General features: G+C 50.3%; 2 protein-coding genes across 2 annotated transcripts; both read left to right on the top strand.

Moving 5' to 3' along the window:
* The first annotated feature begins 1,754 nt into the window (after positions 1-1,754).
* LOC149748870 (spermatogenesis-associated protein 31E1-like) lies at positions 1,755-8,504 on the top strand. Its single transcript, XM_089912604.1, has 5 exons — positions 1,755-1,859; positions 2,433-2,570; positions 3,561-3,618; positions 4,206-4,266; positions 4,424-8,504. The coding sequence occupies exons 1-5, from the start codon at positions 1,755-1,757 to the stop codon at positions 8,502-8,504; spliced, it is 4,443 nt and encodes a 1,480-aa protein (XP_089768730.1).
* Positions 8,505-12,246: 3,742 nt separating this feature from the next.
* Positions 12,247-19,748, top strand: LOC149748869 (spermatogenesis-associated protein 31E1-like). The gene is made up of 5 exons (XM_089912602.1): positions 12,247-12,351; positions 12,925-13,062; positions 14,052-14,109; positions 14,697-14,757; positions 14,915-19,748. Exons 1-5 carry the CDS (start codon positions 12,247-12,249, stop codon positions 18,993-18,995), a joined length of 4,443 nt encoding a protein of 1,480 aa, XP_089768728.1. The 3' UTR covers positions 18,996-19,748.

Genomic DNA, 19,748 nt, shown 5'->3' with positions numbered 1-19,748 from the left:
GAGACCTTATATCCAGGACTGGCCAAATAGTTCAGGGTCCTCATGGTATTTTGGAGACACTTATCGTAAGTACGGCCTGCTATGAGCGCATCGTCCACGTATTGGCGTGAGAGCCCTTCATCCAATATTAAGTTTCTAAGGTCCCTGCCGACATTTCCCCAAACAAGGTAGGGGAATTCTTAAACCCTTTAGGCAGGACTGTCCAACAATACTACCGGACTACCTGTGTTTTTGGGTCCTGCCATTCAAAACAAACAGCTGTGCTCTGATTCCTCTGCAATAGGAATGCAGAAAAAAGCATCTTTCGAGTCCAAAACTGAGAACCGACTGTATTCTCCCAGAACAGTTGTAAGCAGAGTGTATGGACTAGGCACAACAGGTTGCAGATCTTGGACTATTTCATTAATAGCTCTCAAGTCTTAGACAAAGTGATACTCTGTTGAGTCTGGCTCTTTGACCAGGAGGACAGCAGTACTATATGGGGACCTGCAAGGCATCATCAGTCCTGTTTTCAAAAACTTTTTGACAATTGGCTGCATTCCCTTTCGGGCCTCTTGACTCAGAGGGCATTGTTTTAGATTAGGTGTCCCAGCACCCCTTTTTAACAGGATTTGTGTTAGCCATGCATTTTTGTCCTTCCCTGGGGTGCCATCAGGCCCACACTTCTGGCCTTACCTTTCCGTAGACCTCGGGGGGAGAGAGCTCTGTCCCCTTTTCTGGGGCACCCATGAGTGCCATCTGTAGGCTTACAGCATGCTCCATTGGGACCCTGATGTCAAGCTGTTCTGGCAAAAAAGTTGCTTGAGCATTTAACTTACAAAGGAGATCTCGGCCCGAAACAGGGACTGGACATGCTGGCATATATAAGAAACTGTGTTTCGGGCTGAGGTCCCCTAAGTGGCATCCTAGAGGTTGTAAGAAAGGATGATTTTGTACTTCTCCAGAAACTCCCATAACTGAGATGGGTAGACATGTTTTCTGTGCCACCTTGATGTTTACCACAGAGTATGTTGCACCCTAACCTATCAGAAAGTCAATCAACTTGTCCCCGACTGTCAAACTTACGAGGGCTCCTGTGGGGAAATCGGAATTGGGAGCCTCAAGTCCAAGGAAGCCCCCGGGCCTCTTCATTCATCTGTCGACCATATGAGAGGCTCCCATCTTTCTTTTGTTGTTTTCTTTCTTAGTTTTTAGCTTAGGGCAATGTTTTTTCCAACGCCCTTCCTCTTTATAGTAAACACATTGTTCCTTCCCCAATGGCGGCTTACCTCTCTTCAGGTTAATTGCCTTCCAGGAATCCAATGCTGCTGCCAGAAAAGCTGTGTTCCATCTTGCATCCTCTTACTTCTGTCGTTGTTCCCCGTTGTTGAACACTTTAAAAGCAACATCTACTAACTGAGAAGGGTTCATTCCAAATGCACCATCTAACTTTGGTAATTTTCTTCTTGTATCTGGGGCGCTTTGCCCAATGAAGGTCATATTTACCGTATTTTCGGGGGCCTCGGGGTCTGTATCCGCGTGGAGCCTCTAAGCTTGATAAAGTCTTTCTAGAGACTCTGATGAATCCTCATGGGGATTTTGGTGTATCTCCTGAATTTTGTTTAAGCTCTTTTGCCTAGGGTATCCCCTTTCAAAGATGAGACACACGTCGTATAATGCTCTAGGTGTGGCATATCTCCATTATTAGGAGCCCAGTCAGGCTCAGCAGTAGGAACCGTCAGATTTACTTCTGGAGTTCCATCTGGATCTGCTAGATGAAGCTGGTGTGCTTCCTCTCTAGTCCTGTCAATGACCGTCCTTCTCTCATCTCCAGGAAGCATCATGTTCATAAGAGTGTGAACGTCTTCCCGAGAGAGATGGTGAGTAGCAAAGATGGACGTGAAAGGTTCAGTCATATGTAGGGGGTCCTCTCAGCAAGGAGGGCTATGGTTTTTCTAATTAAACAAATCTGAAGTTGAGAACTGAAATGTAAATATGCGAGATGAAAAAACGATGGAATTGTGAACAAAGGAGATTCTGAGAGTATAAGTCACTGGGAAACAGCCAAAATCCTGGGAGAATTTCAGAGTTTCAAAGGCTATGAAAATGGTGGGTTCAAGCCGAGATCCCCAAGAGATCTGAGGAACCCGGAAAAATGTGATTTCCAGGTGGAACGAATAGAAAATTGACTAAGGTCTAGAAGACCCATGAGGGTGGAGGGATAGAGCTGTGGGGCGGATGTTTAGGGAGGGGCCGTGGTACAGCCTCCTCCTCTATTACTCCCTCCCACACCCTCAGGAGCCCTTTGTGACCAAACCACAGCTCTATGATAAAGGCCTAGGGCTTTAGTCTCCAAGTACATGCCCTGTGCTCAGTTGCCTGCTGGCAGCCGTGTGATTCAGATAATGGAGAATGCTCTCTTTTCTCTGAAAAGCACTTTTGATACTTGGCAGTACTCCAGTTGCACTCTCTGTGTGAGTGACATCATCCTAGCCTTCCTGTGTGGACTGGGGCTCTATTTCCTGTTACTCCGCTACCTCGAGAATAATGTCTCTTCACCACCTCCCAGGAAACAAGAAAACATCAGGAAGGTAAGGAACCCTTGGGCCAGACCCACAAGCACAAGATCCTCTCTTCTTTACTATCGTTATTTCCACTTTTCTCAGTCAACTACAGAGACTCCTGAAATGGGAAAGAATAGGACATCTATTCTCAAGTATACAACATCATCCCTGTAAGGACAAGCCAGTCTGGGCAGGGGATAGAGTGAACACTAGGATTTCTAACCAAAGCTCTCAGACCAGTTGCCCAGGTATGGTAGAGGGCTCCAGGGCAAGTCTCACACACAGTGACCAGAGGTCGAGGACTGGATACCGAGTTCAATCTCAGCCAGAGGACAGGCCCATGAGCACTGGATCACCAGCTGTGAACAGGTGTCTCGGATGAGGGCTGATCTGCTGGCAGTGCTGAGGCCCTGAGAGCCTCAGAGCCGGCGCTGGAGTGGCCCTGGCCTTGGGAAGCACCTGTTGGAGCTCAGAATGAATCCGTAGTTCAGAGAGAATGTGTGTGTTTTTTGAGCAGAGGAACAGTGACGAAAGAAATCCAGGGTGAATCTCACATTGAAAATCCTTCTTTATGTTCTTCAGAGAAGGAAAACAGAAAATATTTTTATCCTCTTTAAAAATGAGTGTAAAGTAACAAACGTAAGGTAGATAGCTAGTGGGAAGCAGCCGCATGGCACAGGGGTATTGGCTTGGTGCTTTGTGACAGCCTGGGGGGGAGGGGGGGATAGGTAGGGTGGGAGGGAGGGAGACGCAAGAGGGAAGACATATGGGAACACATGTATATGTATAACTGATTCGCTTTGTTATAAAACAGAAACTAACAGACCATTGTAAAGCAATTATACCCCAATAAAGATGTTAAAAAAAAAAAATGAGTGAAAGGAAAGAAAAACCACAGAGCTCTGTTAGTTAAACGTAGAAAGTCATATTATGTCATGGACACTGAGTGTCTGATGCTTGTCTAGAGAGGGGCGAGTGAGAATTGGGTCCCAGGTCCTCATTTGTTCTGTCTCTCAGCATCAAATGGAGCCGAAGGGGAGACGCAAGATTAACGAGAAAAAGAGAGCTGTGAAAGGTAAGTTGTGCCATTCATCCCTGTGTGCCCCGAGGGTTAGCCCCCATCTCTCTCAGCCCTGAGGGCCCAGCTCCACAGGCTCCGAGGAGGCCAGTGGCAGGGCCTGTCCCTCAAGAAACAGAACCCTCAGGGAGGCTCCTGGGAAGGAGAGCAGAACAACCCAGATACCTCCCAGATTCCATGTGCACAATGAAGTGGTGAGGGGCCTGGAAAAGGGTGTGGCCCAGCAGGGGTGTGTGGGCTACAGCGGACCAATAGCGCCTGGGTTGGGAGGTGGGACCTCCAGGTCCAACCGTGGACAAGTTGTTTAACTTTGCTCAGATTCCTCTGTAAGGTGACCCCTGCCCATTCTCCCCCACATGGAGGATGTGAGGACGGCAAGGGGTAATGGATATGGAAGTACTTTGTAAATGATAAACCCTTTCATGAGCTTCGCCATCGCTGTCAGGGATCATGTGGCTTTGGACGCTGGTGCCTGGGCTGCAATCTCTCAATGGTGTCCCCTTAAAGGGACACTGCACTCAGCCTCCTGTGAGACCCCCTAGGCCCTTGCCTTCACCACCGTGACCCACTCTGCTGATTTCCAGCTTGCAGAAATTCCCTGAAAGAGCTGGAAAAGGCTCGGGACCTGATTTCACTTCTGCAAAGGTAAAGAATCTTTCCCTTCTCTCCTGGGTTCTTCTTCCACCCAAAGCCTATGGTGTGACACCTGGGCTGCAGGGAGCCTGGGGCTGAAATGCGAGGGGGAGCCCTGAGGACAGCGTACGTCTAAAGCCCCGGGGTGAGGGACAGCAGAAGCACTGTGAAGTCAGCACGGGGGCCGTGGAGGGCCGTGGGGCCACAGGGGCCCACCCCTGCCTGCCCTGCCCAGCCCTCCTGGCCCTGGGGGCTCCTGGCTGCAGCTTGTGCCTCATGTCTCCTGCAGCCACCTGGACAAGCTCCCTCACAAGGGCGGCTTCCATCAGCTCTCCTGTCAAGACCCCCTCGGTGAGGTGGGCAAAGCAGCGCCTGCTGCAGCCCACCAGCCCTGCAGGGAACCTGCAGAAGACGATGCTCCTGCCGTGTGCCCATCAGCTGCCCTGGTTCCTCTGACCCAGGGCTCTTTACCTGTGGCGTCCAGCCTGTCAACAGAACCTCAAGACCAATCCAACTTGAAGAGAGTCACCCTTGGCACTGTTGCAAAGAGCTCACCTCCAGGTAATTCTTTTTTGCCATCTACCACTGCAGCCATCTTGAGTCTTGGCCTCGCATGCTATCACATTTTGTTCCTGTCCTTCTGGTGGAAGATTACCAAGGCCTTGTTCTTCCCCACCTCATCACAGAGTAAGTCCTGGCAAGAACACCTGTCCCACCAGCCACCAGGGGCCCCGTTCTCGGGAGGGCCCACAGACAAGCAGGTAGAGACTGGTAGCCCCTTATTTGTCAACCCTGAAGTCCAGAAGCTGCTGGAGCTTCTAGTCACCAAGAAAGTAAAACTAAACACTTGTAAGGAGAAAGAAAAGGATGGGTCATTCTCAGAACAAATGAGCTCAGACTACCACCTGAACACGTCAGGGAATATGTGGAAATCACTGGGTGCTGAGCAGGACAACACAACCCCTCAATCTTTCTGGAACATGAAAGACAAAACAGAGCAGCTAGAGCGGCTACCTGGTCCTCAGCAGCTCTTACACTCCGAGGTCTTGAGGGACCACTTGGAACAGAAATACAGCCAGCTCTACTGGGGTCTCCCCTCTCTGCACAGCGAGGCCCTGCTGGCTGTTCGGAGCTCTGCTCAACAGCAGGCACCCTTTGTTTTATTCAGTGGAGTTTCTCATGGCTTTTCAGTTTCAATTCAACCTGGAATACCTTTAGGTGCTTCCCAGGCCCCAGTCTTGCCCTGCCCGGGGGTCCCACCCCAGCCTTTCACTCAAAACTTGCCTCCCTGCCAGCCCCCACCTCTGGCTCAGATCCAGGCCCAGCTCTACCTCCCATCTTCTCTCCTATCCAGACCACCTTATTCTCCACCCCAGATGAGTACCTGTGGACTAGACTGTCCTACCTTTCAGAACAAGACACTATATTTTATCCCCACTGAAACTCAATGTCTGAAATGCCCCTTGTTGCAGAAGCAACTGAAAAGTGGGGAGCCTTCACCCTCTGTGGTCAAAAGATCTCAGAAAGGCTTTAACCAACTCATTCTCACCCTTCCTCCAGACAGGGGACGCTCTCAGGCCCGAAGGTCAGCAGTTTCCATTCATCATGAGGACTTAATTGGCCCTGATCTCCAGAAGCAACATCTTCAAAAGAGGCTCATCAAAGAGCAAACCAAGAGGGGCCTGGCCCGCAGTATCCACCTGTCTCCGTCTCTGGAATTGAGCTCCTCTCAGTGCCAATTTTTAGGGACTCATCAGGCACAGGGCAAGCAGGGACCCTGGCAGCCCTCTGCTTTTACAGGCAAAAGGAGACTGGACCGACAGAGGACAAGGTCCAGGTGCCCTAGGAGATCCCACAGGAAGGGTCAAATGCAATTCCAACCAGGGCAGGATTTCGGCAAGGGTCTAAGGCCATGTCTCAGGAGGATCTCAAAAGCTTCCTCCAGGACCAGCCTCCCAGTCAAGTTTCTGCAAAGAAACTCTGAAAAGGAGTCAGAAAGATACTTGATGAGGCCCTTGAAGAGTAACTCTGGAAACTGTTTACCCAGTAGCCCAGAGCAGAAACATCTAGAAAAATTCTTGAAAGCCCATCTGAGCACAAAGTCGAGGCAGATTAATCAAGGTATGACGCCTGTGATTGTGCGTCAATCCTGGCTTGCTGCCAACTATGCTTCTTATAAGCCCCACCCTCACGAGGAAATCAGAAATCTAGCATCCTCGAAGTATTGGAAACCCTGTGCAAACTCCTCCCGTGAGCTTTCCTTCCTCAGTCCAAGCATTCGGCAGATGCTGGAAGCACATGTTATAAGCTGGCGGGTAAGGCACAGGTGGGGCTTACCCAACCAGGCCTTTGAGCCCATAAATCTCAAGCCAGGTGGGGCTCAACCCTTGTCCTCTCCAAGGTCCACCTTTTCCCCCTCTGCCACCTGTCAATCTAGAGCACACTCAAAAGCCAACTTTGCTAATAAGCTCTCTGGAAAACCTCAGCCCCATCAGGGAATGACAGCGATAACAAAAGCAACAGTTCCCACCCTGGTGAGTCCCCTCCCTGTTCCCTCACCTGAGCATACAGAAATCCAGAGGGCCCTGGGAAAGACTTCACCTGGTGACAGGTATGGGCCCTCAGAGGCCCCTCTGACTGGACAGGAGGGCAGACTGCCTTATCAGATGCCCACAGTCAACCTCATGGGCAGAAGCTGGGAGAATGGGACTGTCTTGGGGTTTCCAGCCACTAGGAAAACCCTGTCGCCACCAACAAAGTCAGTTGCCCAACATCCAAAGGAGCCATGCCTTAAAACACAGGTGGCTCAAGGCCGTGCCACTGGTGAGCTCCTTCCAGACTCTCACAGTGACATCCTCCTTCAAGACTATCCCATTGGCGTGCGCCTCCAGGACTTTGCCACCAGTGTGCTCCTTCGAGACCATCACACTGATGTGCTCCTTTCTTCAGACATCTTGGCTTCTCACAGGTCTCTTTCTAGTTCCCAGAGGGAACATGCTAGTGAGGACGCACCAGCTTTCCAGGTGGTGCCATATGACCTCAACGTGAGTGAACAGAGCAGCCGGGGCCAGCAGAAATTCAAAACACCACAACTTCAGGACCCATTTAAAAGCCAGAGTGAGATGTCTGCCCCAACTGAGGAGTGGAGGGACCTTAAGAGGCCCCAACCAAAAGAGCATGAAGAAATGAAGAGCCAGAGGGAGATGCTCGCATCAGCTGAGGAGTGGAGGGGTTTCACGAAGCCCCAACCAGGACAGCATGAAGAAACAAAAACCCAGAGCAACATGCCTGCCCCAGCTGAGGAGTGGAGGTGCGTTAGGAGCCTCCAACCAGGAGACCATGAAGAAACGAGAAGCAACCAGCAACAACAGGAACCCAGGAAGCCAAAAGTTAGGGACCCGTGTAAGGGCCAGTTTGCCTCGACTGAGGGGAGGGAGGACAATTGGAAGCCCAAACCAGGAGAGTATAAAGAAAGGTCTTCAGGACTAAAGGCTTCGCAAGCAAGTGGGATGAGCCACGCTTCTCAGGTCAGGGAAAGAGGAGAGTCCCTTGGGAGCAAACACCCCCAGCTCTCACCAGGGAAGAGACAGCTTTCACCAGAAAGCCAAAAAAGAATGAGGCAGTACGTTAGCCACGATAAAAGAGGCAAAGGAATAGAAGAATCCCTTCAAAAGGGCAAGCCTGCATCAGCCACTGCTCACCAGCAGAAACCAATCGAAGGCAAACCTGTTGTAGAGAGCAGGGCTATCGACCCTTGTGCGATTGCAAGAGCTGTTGGACAGGTCCTAAGAGAGAAACTGGGGCTTCACCAAGGACTCTGTGCCTCAAAGTTAAATCAGCACCCAGAACAGCTCCAGGCCCCAGCAGAGGGGCATTCCCACTACCACAGGGTTCTCTCCTCTTCAGAACAGAGACGGGTGTTGAAAGATACAGCCTACAGGCACCAAGCCAGCCCCAAGGACCACAGCTACCTTAACAAGAGCAGGCATACCACAGGCAGGGGCGACAAGTTAGCCTTCCCACCCAGGGAACTGGAGTCCCCAGTCAGACGCTGCCAGCATGGACCAAGGGTGGCCGGTGGCTCAGGCCACCTGCGCCATCACCCAACATGTCCTCAAAAATGTGTTCCCTCTGGTCAGCCAGAGTGCGCTTCTCATGCCTTTCCTGGGAGGAAAGTAGTGCCAAAAAAAGTTCAGTTCATGGAAAGAAAACCTGCTTCTTCTCACGTTAACCGATCATCTATGTGCTAACGGCTTCTCTTCCTACCACAATTTTCATTCTTTCCCAAAATACATGTTTTTTCTCTTGAGAGGTGGTGGTCTCGGTCTGTGCCCTGCTGGGGGGAAGGGAAGGGATCAGGGTCCACTCTTCCCAGGTGCCTGCTCTGGCTTCCAGATGGGATGGGGCCATGGAGGGAGGTTGACCCCAGCGTGCAATACTCATCCTCACCTCAATTCCCTCACTGCACTTAAGTTTCCATAATAGCAGCATTACAGAAACAAGCAACAGCGTTCAGGACGTGTCAAGGTGAACTAAACCTAAAGACCTCCCCCTTCTCAGGAACCGGCTCAGTCCTCTCCTGCTCTCTCTCTACCTTGAACTTGTGGGACTGTAGGGGAGGGGTTTGCAGAGGCTGAAATTCCCCTCAGGCTCCAGAAAGTGTCACAGACAAGTTCACATGTCAGAATAAGGAGGGGAGTTTGGAGGCAGTGCTATTCAGAGATTTTTATGGAGGCTTCATTACGTAGGAATAGTTGCTATTAGTAATTAAGTGAACCTCCGGCTCCCCCACACCTCCCTAGAGGTCAAGGGGTGTGCCTTAACGTCACAGCCCTCTAGTGACTTGAGTGGTATCCCTGGCAACAAGCCTACTTCCTCAGGGGGGGTTCCAAAAGTCACCTCATTAACATGAATTCAAGCATGGTTGAAGTGGCTTGTTATGAGTAACAAAAGACAACTTAATCTCTCTTATTACTTGGGAATTTGCAGGGCTTTTAGGAACTCTGTGCCAGGAACAGGGATGAAGACCGAGTATTTCTTTCTTATAAATCACAATATCGTACTATGCTACTAAGGTGTAAGAACAGACATCATAAGAATAAAAAAACCTTGAAAGTACAATGGAATACAACTGAGAGGCCAGAAACAAACCCTCACGTTTAGAGACAACTGAATTTCAACAAGGGTGCCACAATTCCATCAGAAAACTAATACTCTTTTCAATAAATGGTTTTAGAACACCTGAATATTCCCATGCAAAAGAATGAAGTTGTACCTCTGCCTCACACCATCTATAAAAATTAACTCGAAATGAGTAACAGACCTAAATGGAAAGACTAAAGGCTTTTGCTACAACAATCTTTTCAAGAGTTACCAACGCATACCCAGTGTGCCACCTACACCTTGGTCCATGAAGCTGCTTCCATCAGTGAGCAGCTCTATATATGGCTCTGCCAAGGGTTGGTCCGTTAAGTCTGGTCTGCCAGAGTACACTAACTTGATGACATGTAGGCAGTCATGCTCTGGGGATTGTGCAGCATCACCTGGGAGCAATGTGGCTAGATTTAGGGCTGAAGTGACCTGAAGTCTTACGTTGGGATTGTCTCATAGAATGGCTTGCTACTTTCCCATTCTCCCAGAAGTAAGCCAATGACCCCCTTCTTGTTCCAGTAAAGAAAGAACATGGTGAGGGACATACACAGTGGTGGGTTGCCCCACGGTGAACTTCTCAGCTTCCTGAAGTATGTCACAAGTAGCTTCTACAGCCTGAAGGCAAGGGGGCCATCCCTTAACAGTCTGTTCTAGTTGTTCTGAGAAGTAGGCAACGGGTCAAGGGATATTTCCCAGAGTTTGAATTAACACCTGAGACTTACGCCTTGTCTCCCATGGACATGCAATATGAAAGGATTCTTTAAGCCTGGTAGTCCCAAAGCCGGGGCTGAGATTAACTTTGTTTTTATTGTTTCAAAGACTGTTTGGCACTCTGTAGTCCAAGTAAGGGGCTCAAAATCGTGACCCTTTAAAGCCTCACAGAGGGGCTTTACTATGAGCGCACAGTTCAGGATCCAAATCTGACAGAACGCTGTCATTCCCAGAAACTCCCTCACTTGTCTGCGAGTCTTGGGTGTTCCCACACTTGCAACTGCCTCTTTTCTATCAGGAAAAGGTGCCACTGTCCTGGGGAAATGAGAAAACCCAGATACATGACTTGTTGCTTACACACTTGGGCCTTTCTCTGGGAGACCTTATATCCAGGACTGGCCAAATAGTTCAGGGTCCTCATGGTATTTTGGAGACACTTATCGTAAGTACGGCCTGCTATGAGCGCATCGTCCACGTATTGGCGTGAGAGCCCTTCATCCAATATTAAGTTTCTAAGGTCCCTGCCGACATTTCCCCAAACAAGGTAGGGGAATTCTTAAACCCTTTAGGCAGGACTGTCCAACAATACTACCGGACTACCTGTGTTTTTGGGTCCTGCCATTCAAAACAAACAGCTGTGCTCTGATTCCTCTGCAATAGGAATGCAGAAAAAAGCATCTTTCGAGTCCAAAACTGAGAACCGACTGTATTCTCCCAGAACAGTTGTAAGCAGAGTGTATGGACTAGGCACAACAGGTTGCAGATCTTGGACTATTTCATTAATAGCTCTCAAGTCTTAGACAAAGTGATACTCTGTTGAGTCTGGCTCTTTGACCAGGAGGACAGCAGTACTATATGGGGACCTGCAAGGCATCATCAGTCCTGTTTTCAAAAACTTTTTGACAATTGGCTGCATTCCCTTTCGGGCCTCTTGACTCAGAGGGCATTGTTTTAGATTAGGTGTCCCAGCACCCCTTTTTAACAGGATTTGTGTTAGCCATGCATTTTTGTCCTTCCCTGGGGTGCCATCAGGCCCACACTTCTGGCCTTACCTTTCCGTAGACCTCGGGGGGAGAGAGCTCTGTCCCCTTTTCTGGGGCACCCATGAGTGCCATCTGTAGGCTTACAGCATGCTCCATTGGGACCCTGATGTCAAGCTGTTCTGGCAAAAAAGTTGCTTGAGCATTTAACTTACAAAGGAGATCTCGGCCCGAAACAGGGACTGGACATGCTGGCATATATAAGAAACTGTGTTTCGGGCTGAGGTCCCCTAAATGGCATCCTAGAGGTTGTAAGAAAGGATGATTTTGTACTTCTCCAGAAACTCCCATAACTGAGATGGGTAGACATGTTTTCTGTGCCACCTTGATGTTTACCACAGAGTATGTTGCACCCTAACCTATCAGAAAGTCAATCAACTTGTCCCCGACTGTCAAACTTACGAGGGCTCCTGTGGGGAAATCGGAATTGGGAGCCTCAAGTCCAAGGAAGCCCCCGGGCCTCTTCATTCATCTGTCGACCATATGAGAGGCTCCCATCTTTCTTTTGTTGTTTTCTTTCTTAGTTTTTAGCTTAGGGCAATGTTTTTTCCAACGCCCTTCCTCTTTATAGTAAACACATTGTTCCTTCCCCAATGGCGGCTTACCTCTCTTCAGGTTAATCGCCTTCCAGGAATCCAATGCTGCTGCCAGAAAAGCTGTGTTCCATCTTGCATCCTCTTACTTCTGTCGTTGTTCCCCGTTGTTGAACACTTTAAAAGCAACAGCTACTAACTGAGAAGGGTTCATTCCAAATGCACCATCTAACTTTGGTAATTTTCTTCTTATATCTGGGGCGCTTTGCCCAATGAAGGTCATATTTACCGTATTTTCGGGGGCCTCGGGGTCTGTATCCGCGTGGAGCCTCTAAGCTTGATAAAGTCTTTCTAGAGACACTGATGAATCCTCATGGGGATTTTGGTGTATCTCCTGAATTTTGTTTAAGCTCTTTTTCTAGGGTATCCCCTTTCAAAGATGAGACACACGTCGTATAATGCTCTAGGTGTGGCATATCTCCATTATTAGGAGCCCAGTCAGGCTCAGCAGTAGGAACCGTCAGATTTACTTCTGGAGTTCCATCTGGATCTGCTAGATGAAGCTGGTGTGCTTCCTCTCTAGTCCTGTCAATGACCGTCCTTCTCTCATCTCCAGGAAGCATCATGTTCATAAGAGTGTGAACGTCTTCCCGAGAGAGATGGTGAGTAGCAAAGACGGACGTGAAAGGTTCAGTCATATGTAGGGGGTCCTCTCAGCAAGGAGGGCTATGGTTTTTCTAATTAAACAAATCTGAAGTTGAGAACTGAAATGTAAATATGCGAGATGAAAAAACGATGGAATTGTGAACAAAGGAGATTCTGAGAGTATAAGTCACTGGGAAACGGCCAAAATCCTGGGAGAATTTCAGAGTTTCAAAGGCTATGAAAATGGTGGGTTCAAGCCGAGATCCCCAAGAGATCTGAGGAACCCGGAAAAATGTGATTTCCAGGTGGAACGAATAGAAAATTGACTAAGGTCTAGAAGACCCATGAGGGTGGAGGGATAGAGCTGTGGGGCGGATGTTTAGGGAGGGGCCGTGGTACAGCCTCCTCCTCTATTACTCCCTCCCACACCCTCAGGAGCCCTTTGTGACCAAACCACAGCTCTATGATAAAGGCCTAGGGCTTTAGTCTCCAAGTACATGCCCTGTGCTCAGTTGCCTGCTGGCAGCCGTGTGATTCAGATAATGGAGAATGCTCTCTTTTCTCTGAAAAGCACTTTTGATACTTGGCAGTACTCCAGTTGCACTCTCTGTGTGAGTGACATCATCCTAGCCTTCCTGTGTGGACTGGGGCTCTATTTCCTGTTACTCCGCTACCTCGAGAATAATGTCTCTTCACCACCTCCCAGGAAACAAGAAAACATCAGGAAGGTAAGGAACCCTTGGGCCAGACCCACAAGCACAAGTTCCTCTCTTCTTTTCTATCGTTATTTCCACTTTTCTCAGTCAACTACAGAGACTCCTGAAATGGGAAAGAATAGGACATCTATTCTCAAGTATACAACATCATCCCTGTAAGGACAAGCCAGTCTGGGCAGGGGATAGAGTGAACACTAGGATTTCTAACCAAAGCTCTCAGACCAGTCGCCCAGGTATGGTAGAGGGCTCCAGGGCAAGTCTCACACACAGTGACCAGAGGTCGAGGACTGGATACCGAGTTCAATCTCAGCCAGAGGACAGGCCCATGAGCACTGGATCACCAGCTGTGAACAGGTGTCTCAGATGAGGGCTGATCTGCTGGCAGTGCTGAGGCCCTGAGAGCCTCAGAGCCGGCGCTGGAGTGGCCCTGGCCTTGGGAAGCACCTGTTGGAGCTCAGAATGAATCCGTAGTTCAGAGAGAATGTGTGTGTTTTTTGAGCAGAGGAACAGTGACGAAAGAAATCCAGGGTGAATCTCACATTGAAAATCCTTCTTTATGTTCTTCAGAGAAGGAAAACAGAAAATATTTTTATCCTCTTTAAAAATGAGTGAAAAGTAACAAACGTAAGGTAGATAGCTAGTGGGAAGCAGCCGCATGGCACAGGGGTATTGGCTTGGTGCTTTGTGACAGCCTGGGGGGGAGGGGGGGATAGGTAGGGTGGGAGGGAGGGAGACGCAAGAGGGAAGACATATGGGAACACATGTATATGTATAACTGATTCGCTTTGTTATAAAACAGAAACTAACAGACCATTGTAAAGCAATTATACCCCAATAAAGATGTTAAAAAAAAAAATGAGTGAAAGGAAAGAAAAACCACAGAGCTCTGTTAGTTAAACGTAGAAAGTCATATTATGTCATGGACACTGAGTGTCTGATGCTTGTCTAGAGAGGGGCGAGTGAGAATTGGGTCCCAGGTCCTCATTTGTTCTGTCTCTCAGCATCAAATGGAGCCGAAGGGGAGACGCAAGATTAACGAGAAAAAGAGAGCTGTGAAAGGTAAGTTGTGCCATTCATCCCTGTGTGCCCCGAGGGTTAGCCCCCATCTCTCTCAGCCCTGAGGGCCCAGCTCCACAGGCTCCGAGGAGGCCAGTGGCAGGGCCTGTCCCTCAAGAAACAGAACCCTCAGGGAGGCTCCTGGGAAGGAGAGCAGAACAACCCAGATACCTCCCAGATTCCATGTGCACAATGAAGTGGTGAGGGGCCTGGAAAAGGGTGTGGCCCAGCAGGGGTGTGTGGGCTACAGCGGACCAATAGCGCCTGGGTTGGGAGGTGGGACCTCCAGGTCCAACCGTGGACAAGTTGTTTAACTTTGCTCAGATTCCTCTGTAAGGTGACCCCTGCCCATTCTCCCCCACATGGAGGATGTGAGGACGGCAAGGGGTAATGGATATGGAAGTACTTTGTAAATGATAAACCCTTTCATGAGCTTCGCCATCGCTGTCAGGGATCATGTGGCTTTGGACGCTGGTGCCTGGGCTGCAATCTCCCAATGGTGTCCCCTTAAAGGGACACTGCACTCAGCCTCCTGTGAGACCCCCTAGGCCCTTGCCTTCACCACCGTGACCCACTCTGCTGATTTCCAGCTTGCAGAAATTCCCTGAAAGAGCTGGAAAAGGCTCGGGACCTGATTTCACTTCTGCAAAGGTAAAGAATCTTTCCCTTCTCTCCTGGGTTCTTCTTCCACCCAAAGCCTATGGTGTGACACCTGGGCTGCAGGGAGCCTGGGGCTGAAATGCGAGGGGGAGCCCTGAGGACAGCGTACGTCTAAAGCCCCGGGGTGAGGGACAGCAGAAGCACTGTGAAGTCAGCACGGGGGCCGTGGAGGGCCGTGGGGCCACAGGGGCCCACCCCTGCCTGCCCTGCCCAGCCCTCCTGGCCCTGGGGGCTCCTGGCTGCAGCTTGTGCCTCATGTCTCCTGCAGCCACCTGGACAAGCTCCCTCACAAGGGCGGCTTCCATCAGCTCTCCTGTCAAGACCCCCTCGGTGAGGTGGGCAAAGCAGCGCCTGCTGCAGCCCACCAGCCCTGCAGGGAACCTGCAGAAGACGATGCTCCTGCCGTGTGCCCATCAGCTGCCCTGGTTCCTCTGACCCAGGGCTCTTTACCTGTGGCGTCCAGCCTGTCAACAGAACCTCAAGACCAATCCAACTTGAAGAGAGTCACCCTTGGCACTGTTGCAAAGAGCTCACCTCCAGGTAATTCTTTTTTGCCATCTACCACTGCAGCCATCTTGAGTCTTGGCCTCGCATGCTATCACATTTTGTTCCTGTCCTTCTGGTGGAAGATTACCAAGGCCTTGTTCTTCCCCACCTCATCACAGAGTAAGTCCTGGCAAGAACACCTGTCCCACCAGCCACCAGGGGCCCCGTTCTCGGGAGGGCCCACAGACAAGCAGGTAGAGACTGGTAGCCCCTTATTTGTCAACCCTGAAGTCCAGAAGCTGCTGGAGCTTCTAGTCACCAAGAAAGTAAAACTAAACACTTGTAAGGAGAAAGAAAAGGATGGGTCATTCTCAGAACAAATGAGCTCAGACTACCACCTGAACACGTCAGGGAATATGTGGAAATCACTGGGTGCTGAGCAGGACAACACAACCCCTCAATCTTTCTGGAACATGAAAGACAAAACAGAGCAGCTAGAGCGGCTACCTGGTCCTCAGCAGCTCTTACACTCCGAGGTCTTGAGGGACCACTTGGAACAGAAATACAGCCAGCTCTACTGGGGTCTCCCCTCTCTGCACAGCGAGGCCCTGCTGGCTGTTCGGAGCTCTGCTCAACAGCAGGCACCCTTTGTTTTATTCAGTGGAGTTTCTCATGGCTTTTCAGTTTCAATTCAACCTGGAATACCTTTAGGTGCTTCCCAGGCCCCAGTCTTGCCCTGCCCGGGGGTCCCACCCCAGCCTTTCACTCAAAACTTGCCTCCCTGCCAGCCCCCACCTCTGGCTCAGATCCAGGCCCAGCTCTACCTCCCATCTTCTCTCCTATCCAGACCACCTTATTCTCCACCCCAGATGAGTACCTGTGGACTAGACTGTCCTACCTTTCAGAACAAGACACTATATTTTATCCCCACTGAAACTCAATGTCTGAAATGCCCCTTGTTGCAGAAGCAACTGAAAAGTGGGGAGCCTTCACCCTCTGTGGTCAAAAGATCTCAGAAAGGCTTTAACCAACTCATTCTCACCCTTCCTCCAGACAGGGGACGCTCTCAGGCCCGAAGGTCAGCAGTTTCCATTCATCATGAGGACTTAATTGGCCCTGATCTCCAGAAGCAACATCTTCAAAAGAGGCTCATCAAAGAGCAAACCAAGAGGGGCCTGGCCCGCAGTATCCACCTGTCTCCGTCTCTGGAATTGAGCTCCTCTCAGTGCCAATTTTTAGGGACTCATCAGGCACAGGGCAAGCAGGGACCCTGGCAGCCCTCTGCTTTTACAGGCAAAAGGAGACTGGACCGACAGAGGACAAGGTCCAGGTGCCCTAGGAGATCCCACAGGAAGGGTCAAATGCAATTCCAACCAGGGCAGGATTTCGGCAAGGGTCTAAGGCCATGTCTCAGGAGGATCTCAAAAGCTTCCTCCAGGACCAGCCTCCCAGTCAAGTTTCTGCAAAGAAACTCTGAAAAGGAGTCAGAAAGATACTTGATGAGGCCCTTGAAGAGTAACTCTGGAAACTGTTTACCCAGTAGCCCAGAGCAGAAACATCTAGAAAAATTCTTGAAAGCCCATCTGAGCACAAAGTCGAGGCAGATTAATCAAGGTATGACGCCTGTGATTGTGCGTCAATCCTGGCTTGCTGCCAACTATGCTTCTTATAAGCCCCACCCTCACGAGGAAATCAGAAATCTAGCATCCTCGAAGTATTGGAAACCCTGTGCAAACTCCTCCCGTGAGCTTTCCTTCCTCAGTCCAAGCATTCGGCAGATGCTGGAAGCACATGTTATAAGCTGGCGGGTAAGGCACAGGTGGGGCTTACCCAACCAGGCCTTTGAGCCCATAAATCTCAAGCCAGGTGGGGCTCAACCCTTGTCCTCTCCAAGGTCCACCTTTTCCCCCTCTGCCACCTGTCAATCTAGAGCACACTCAAAAGCCAACTTTGCTAATAAGCTCTCTGGAAAACCTCAGCCCCATCAGGGAATGACAGCGATAACAAAAGCAACAGTTCCCACCCTGGTGAGTCCCCTCCCTGTTCCCTCACCTGAGCATACAGAAATCCAGAGGGCCCTGGGAAAGACTTCACCTGGTGACAGGTATGGGCCCTCAGAGGCCCCTCTGACTGGACAGGAGGGCAGACTGCCTTATCAGATGCCCACAGTCAACCTCATGGGCAGAAGCTGGGAGAATGGGACTGTCTTGGGGTTTCCAGCCACTAGGAAAACCCTGTCGCCACCAACAAAGTCAGTTGCCCAACATCCAAAGGAGCCATGCCTTAAAACACAGGTGGCTCAAGGCCGTGCCACTGGTGAGCTCCTTCCAGACTCTCACAGTGACATCCTCCTTCAAGACTATCCCATTGGCGTGCGCCTCCAGGACTTTGCCACCAATGTGCTCCTTCGAGACCATCACACTGATGTGCTCCTTTCTTCAGACATCTTGGCTTCTCACAGGTCTCTTTCTAGTTCCCAGAGGGAACATGCTAGTGAGGACGCACCAGCTTTCCAGGTGGTGCCATATGACCTCAACGTGAGTGAACAGAGCAGCCGGGGCCAGCAGAAATTCAAAACACCACAACTTCAGGACCCATTTAAAAGCCAGAGTGAGATGTCTGCCCCAACTGAGGAGTGGAGGGACCTTAAGAGGCCCCAACCAAAAGAGCATGAAGAAATGAAGAGCCAGAGGGAGATGCTCGCACCAGCTGAGGAGTGGAGGGGTTTCACGAAGCCCCAACCAGGACAGCATGAAGAAACAAAAAGCCAGAGCAACATGCCTGCCCCAGCTGAGGAGTGGAGGTGCGTTAGGAGCCTCCAACCAGGAGACCATGAAGAAACGAGAAGCAACCAGCAACAACAGGAACCCAGGAAGCCAAAAGTTAGGGACCCGTGTAAGGGCCAGTTTGCCTCGACTGAGGGGAGGGAGGACAATTGGAAGCCCAAACCAGGAGAGTATAAAGAAAGGTCTTCAGGACTAAAGGCTTCGCAAGCAAGTGGGATGAGCCACGCTTCTCAGGTCAGGGAAAGAGGAGAGTCCCTTGGGAGCAAACACCCCCAGCTCTCACCAGGGAAGAGACAGCTTTCACCAGAAAGCCAAAAAAGGATGAGGCAGTACGTCAGCCACGATAAAAGAGGCAAAGGAATAGAAGAATCCCTTCAAAAGGGCAAGCCTGCATCAGCCACTGCTCACCAGCAGAAACCAATCGAAGGCAAACCTGTTGTAGAGAGCAGGGCTATCGACCCTTGTGCGATTGCAAGAGCTGTTGGACAGGTCCTAAGAGAGAAACTGGGGCTTCACCAAGGACTCTGTGCCTCAAAGTTAAATCAGCACCCAGAACAGCTCCAGGCCCCAGCAGAGGGGCATTCCCACTACCACAGGGTTCTCTCCTCTTCAGAACAGAGACGGGTGTTGAAAGATACAGCCTACAGGCACCAAGCCAGCCCCAAGGACCACAGCTACCTTAACAAGAGCAGGCATACCACAGGCAGGGGCGACAAGTTAGCCTTCCCACCCAGGGAACTGGAGTCCCCAGTCAGACGCTGCCAGCATGGACCAAGGGTGGCCGGTGGCTCAGGCCACCTGCGCCATCACCCAACATGTCCTCAAAAATGTGTTCCCTCTGGTCAGCCAGAGTGCGCTTCTCATGCCTTTCCTGGGAGGAAAGTAGTGCCAAAAAAAGTTCAGTTCATGGAAAGAAAACCTGCTTCTTCTCACGTTAACCGATCATCTATGTGCTAATGGCTTCTCTTCCTACCACAATTTTCATTCTTTCCCAAAATACATGTTTTTTCTCTTGAGAGGTGGTGGTCTCGGTCTGTGCCCTGCTGGGGGGAAGGGAAGGGATCAGGGTCCACTCTTCCCAGGTGCCTGCTCTGGCTTCCAGATGGGATGGGGCCATGGAGGGAGGTTGATCCCAGCGTGCAATACTCATCCTCACCTCAATTCCCTCACTGCACTTAAGTTTCCATAATAGCAGCATTACAGAAACAAGCAACAGCGTTCAGGACGTGTCAAGGTGAACTAAACCTAAAGACCTCCCCCTTCTCAGGAACCGGCTCAGTCCTCTCCTGCTCTCTCTCTACCTTGAACTTGTGGGACTGTAGGGGAGGGGTTTGCAGAGGCTGAAATTCCCCTCAGGCTCCAGAAAGTGTCACAGACAAGTTCACATGTCAGAATAAGGAGGGGAGTTTGGGGGCAGTGCTATTCAGAGATTTTTATGGAGGCTTCATTACGTAGGAATAGTTGCTATTAGTAATTAAGTGAACCTCCGGCTCCCCCACACCTCCCTAGAGGTCCAGGGGTGTGCCTTAACGTCACAGCCCTCTAGTGACTTGAGTGGTATCCCTGGCAACAAGCCTACTTCCTCAGGGGGGGTTCCAAAAGTCACCTCATTAACATGAATTCAAGCATGGTTGAAGTGGCTTGTTATGAGTAACAAAAGACAACTTAATCTCTCTTATTACTTGGGAATTTGCAAGGCTTTTAGGAACT

Source organism: Delphinapterus leucas, chromosome 6 (assembly GCF_059928025.1).
Source record: "Delphinapterus leucas isolate spDelLeu-1000000601 "Yukka" chromosome 6, BTC_Dleu_Yukka2, whole genome shotgun sequence".
Taxonomy (NCBI): Eukaryota; Metazoa; Chordata; class Mammalia; order Artiodactyla; family Monodontidae; genus Delphinapterus; species Delphinapterus leucas.
Note: the sequence above shows the minus strand (reverse complement) of the source record. Positions and strands in the feature narration are given on the sequence as shown.

Bases quoted from the DNA above. Each gene is read 5' to 3' on its own strand.
- LOC149748870 (XM_089912604.1), top strand. From the start codon at position 1,755: ATGAAGCTGGTGTGCTTCCTCTCTAGTCCTGTCAATGACCGTCCTTCT. The intron at 1,860-2,432 runs GTGAGTAGCAAA...GATACTTGGCAG, and splicing joins ACGTCTTCCCGAGAGAGATG to TACTCCAGTTGCACTCTCTG. The intron at 3,619-4,205 runs GTAAGTTGTGCC...GCTGATTTCCAG, and splicing joins GAAAAAGAGAGCTGTGAAAG to CTTGCAGAAATTCCCTGAAA.
- LOC149748869 (XM_089912602.1), top strand. From the start codon at position 12,247: ATGAAGCTGGTGTGCTTCCTCTCTAGTCCTGTCAATGACCGTCCTTCT. The intron at 13,063-14,051 runs GTAAGGAACCCT...TCTGTCTCTCAG, and splicing joins AACAAGAAAACATCAGGAAG to CATCAAATGGAGCCGAAGGG. The intron at 14,758-14,914 runs GTAAAGAATCTT...AGAAGCACTGTG, and splicing joins CTGATTTCACTTCTGCAAAG to AAGTCAGCACGGGGGCCGTG.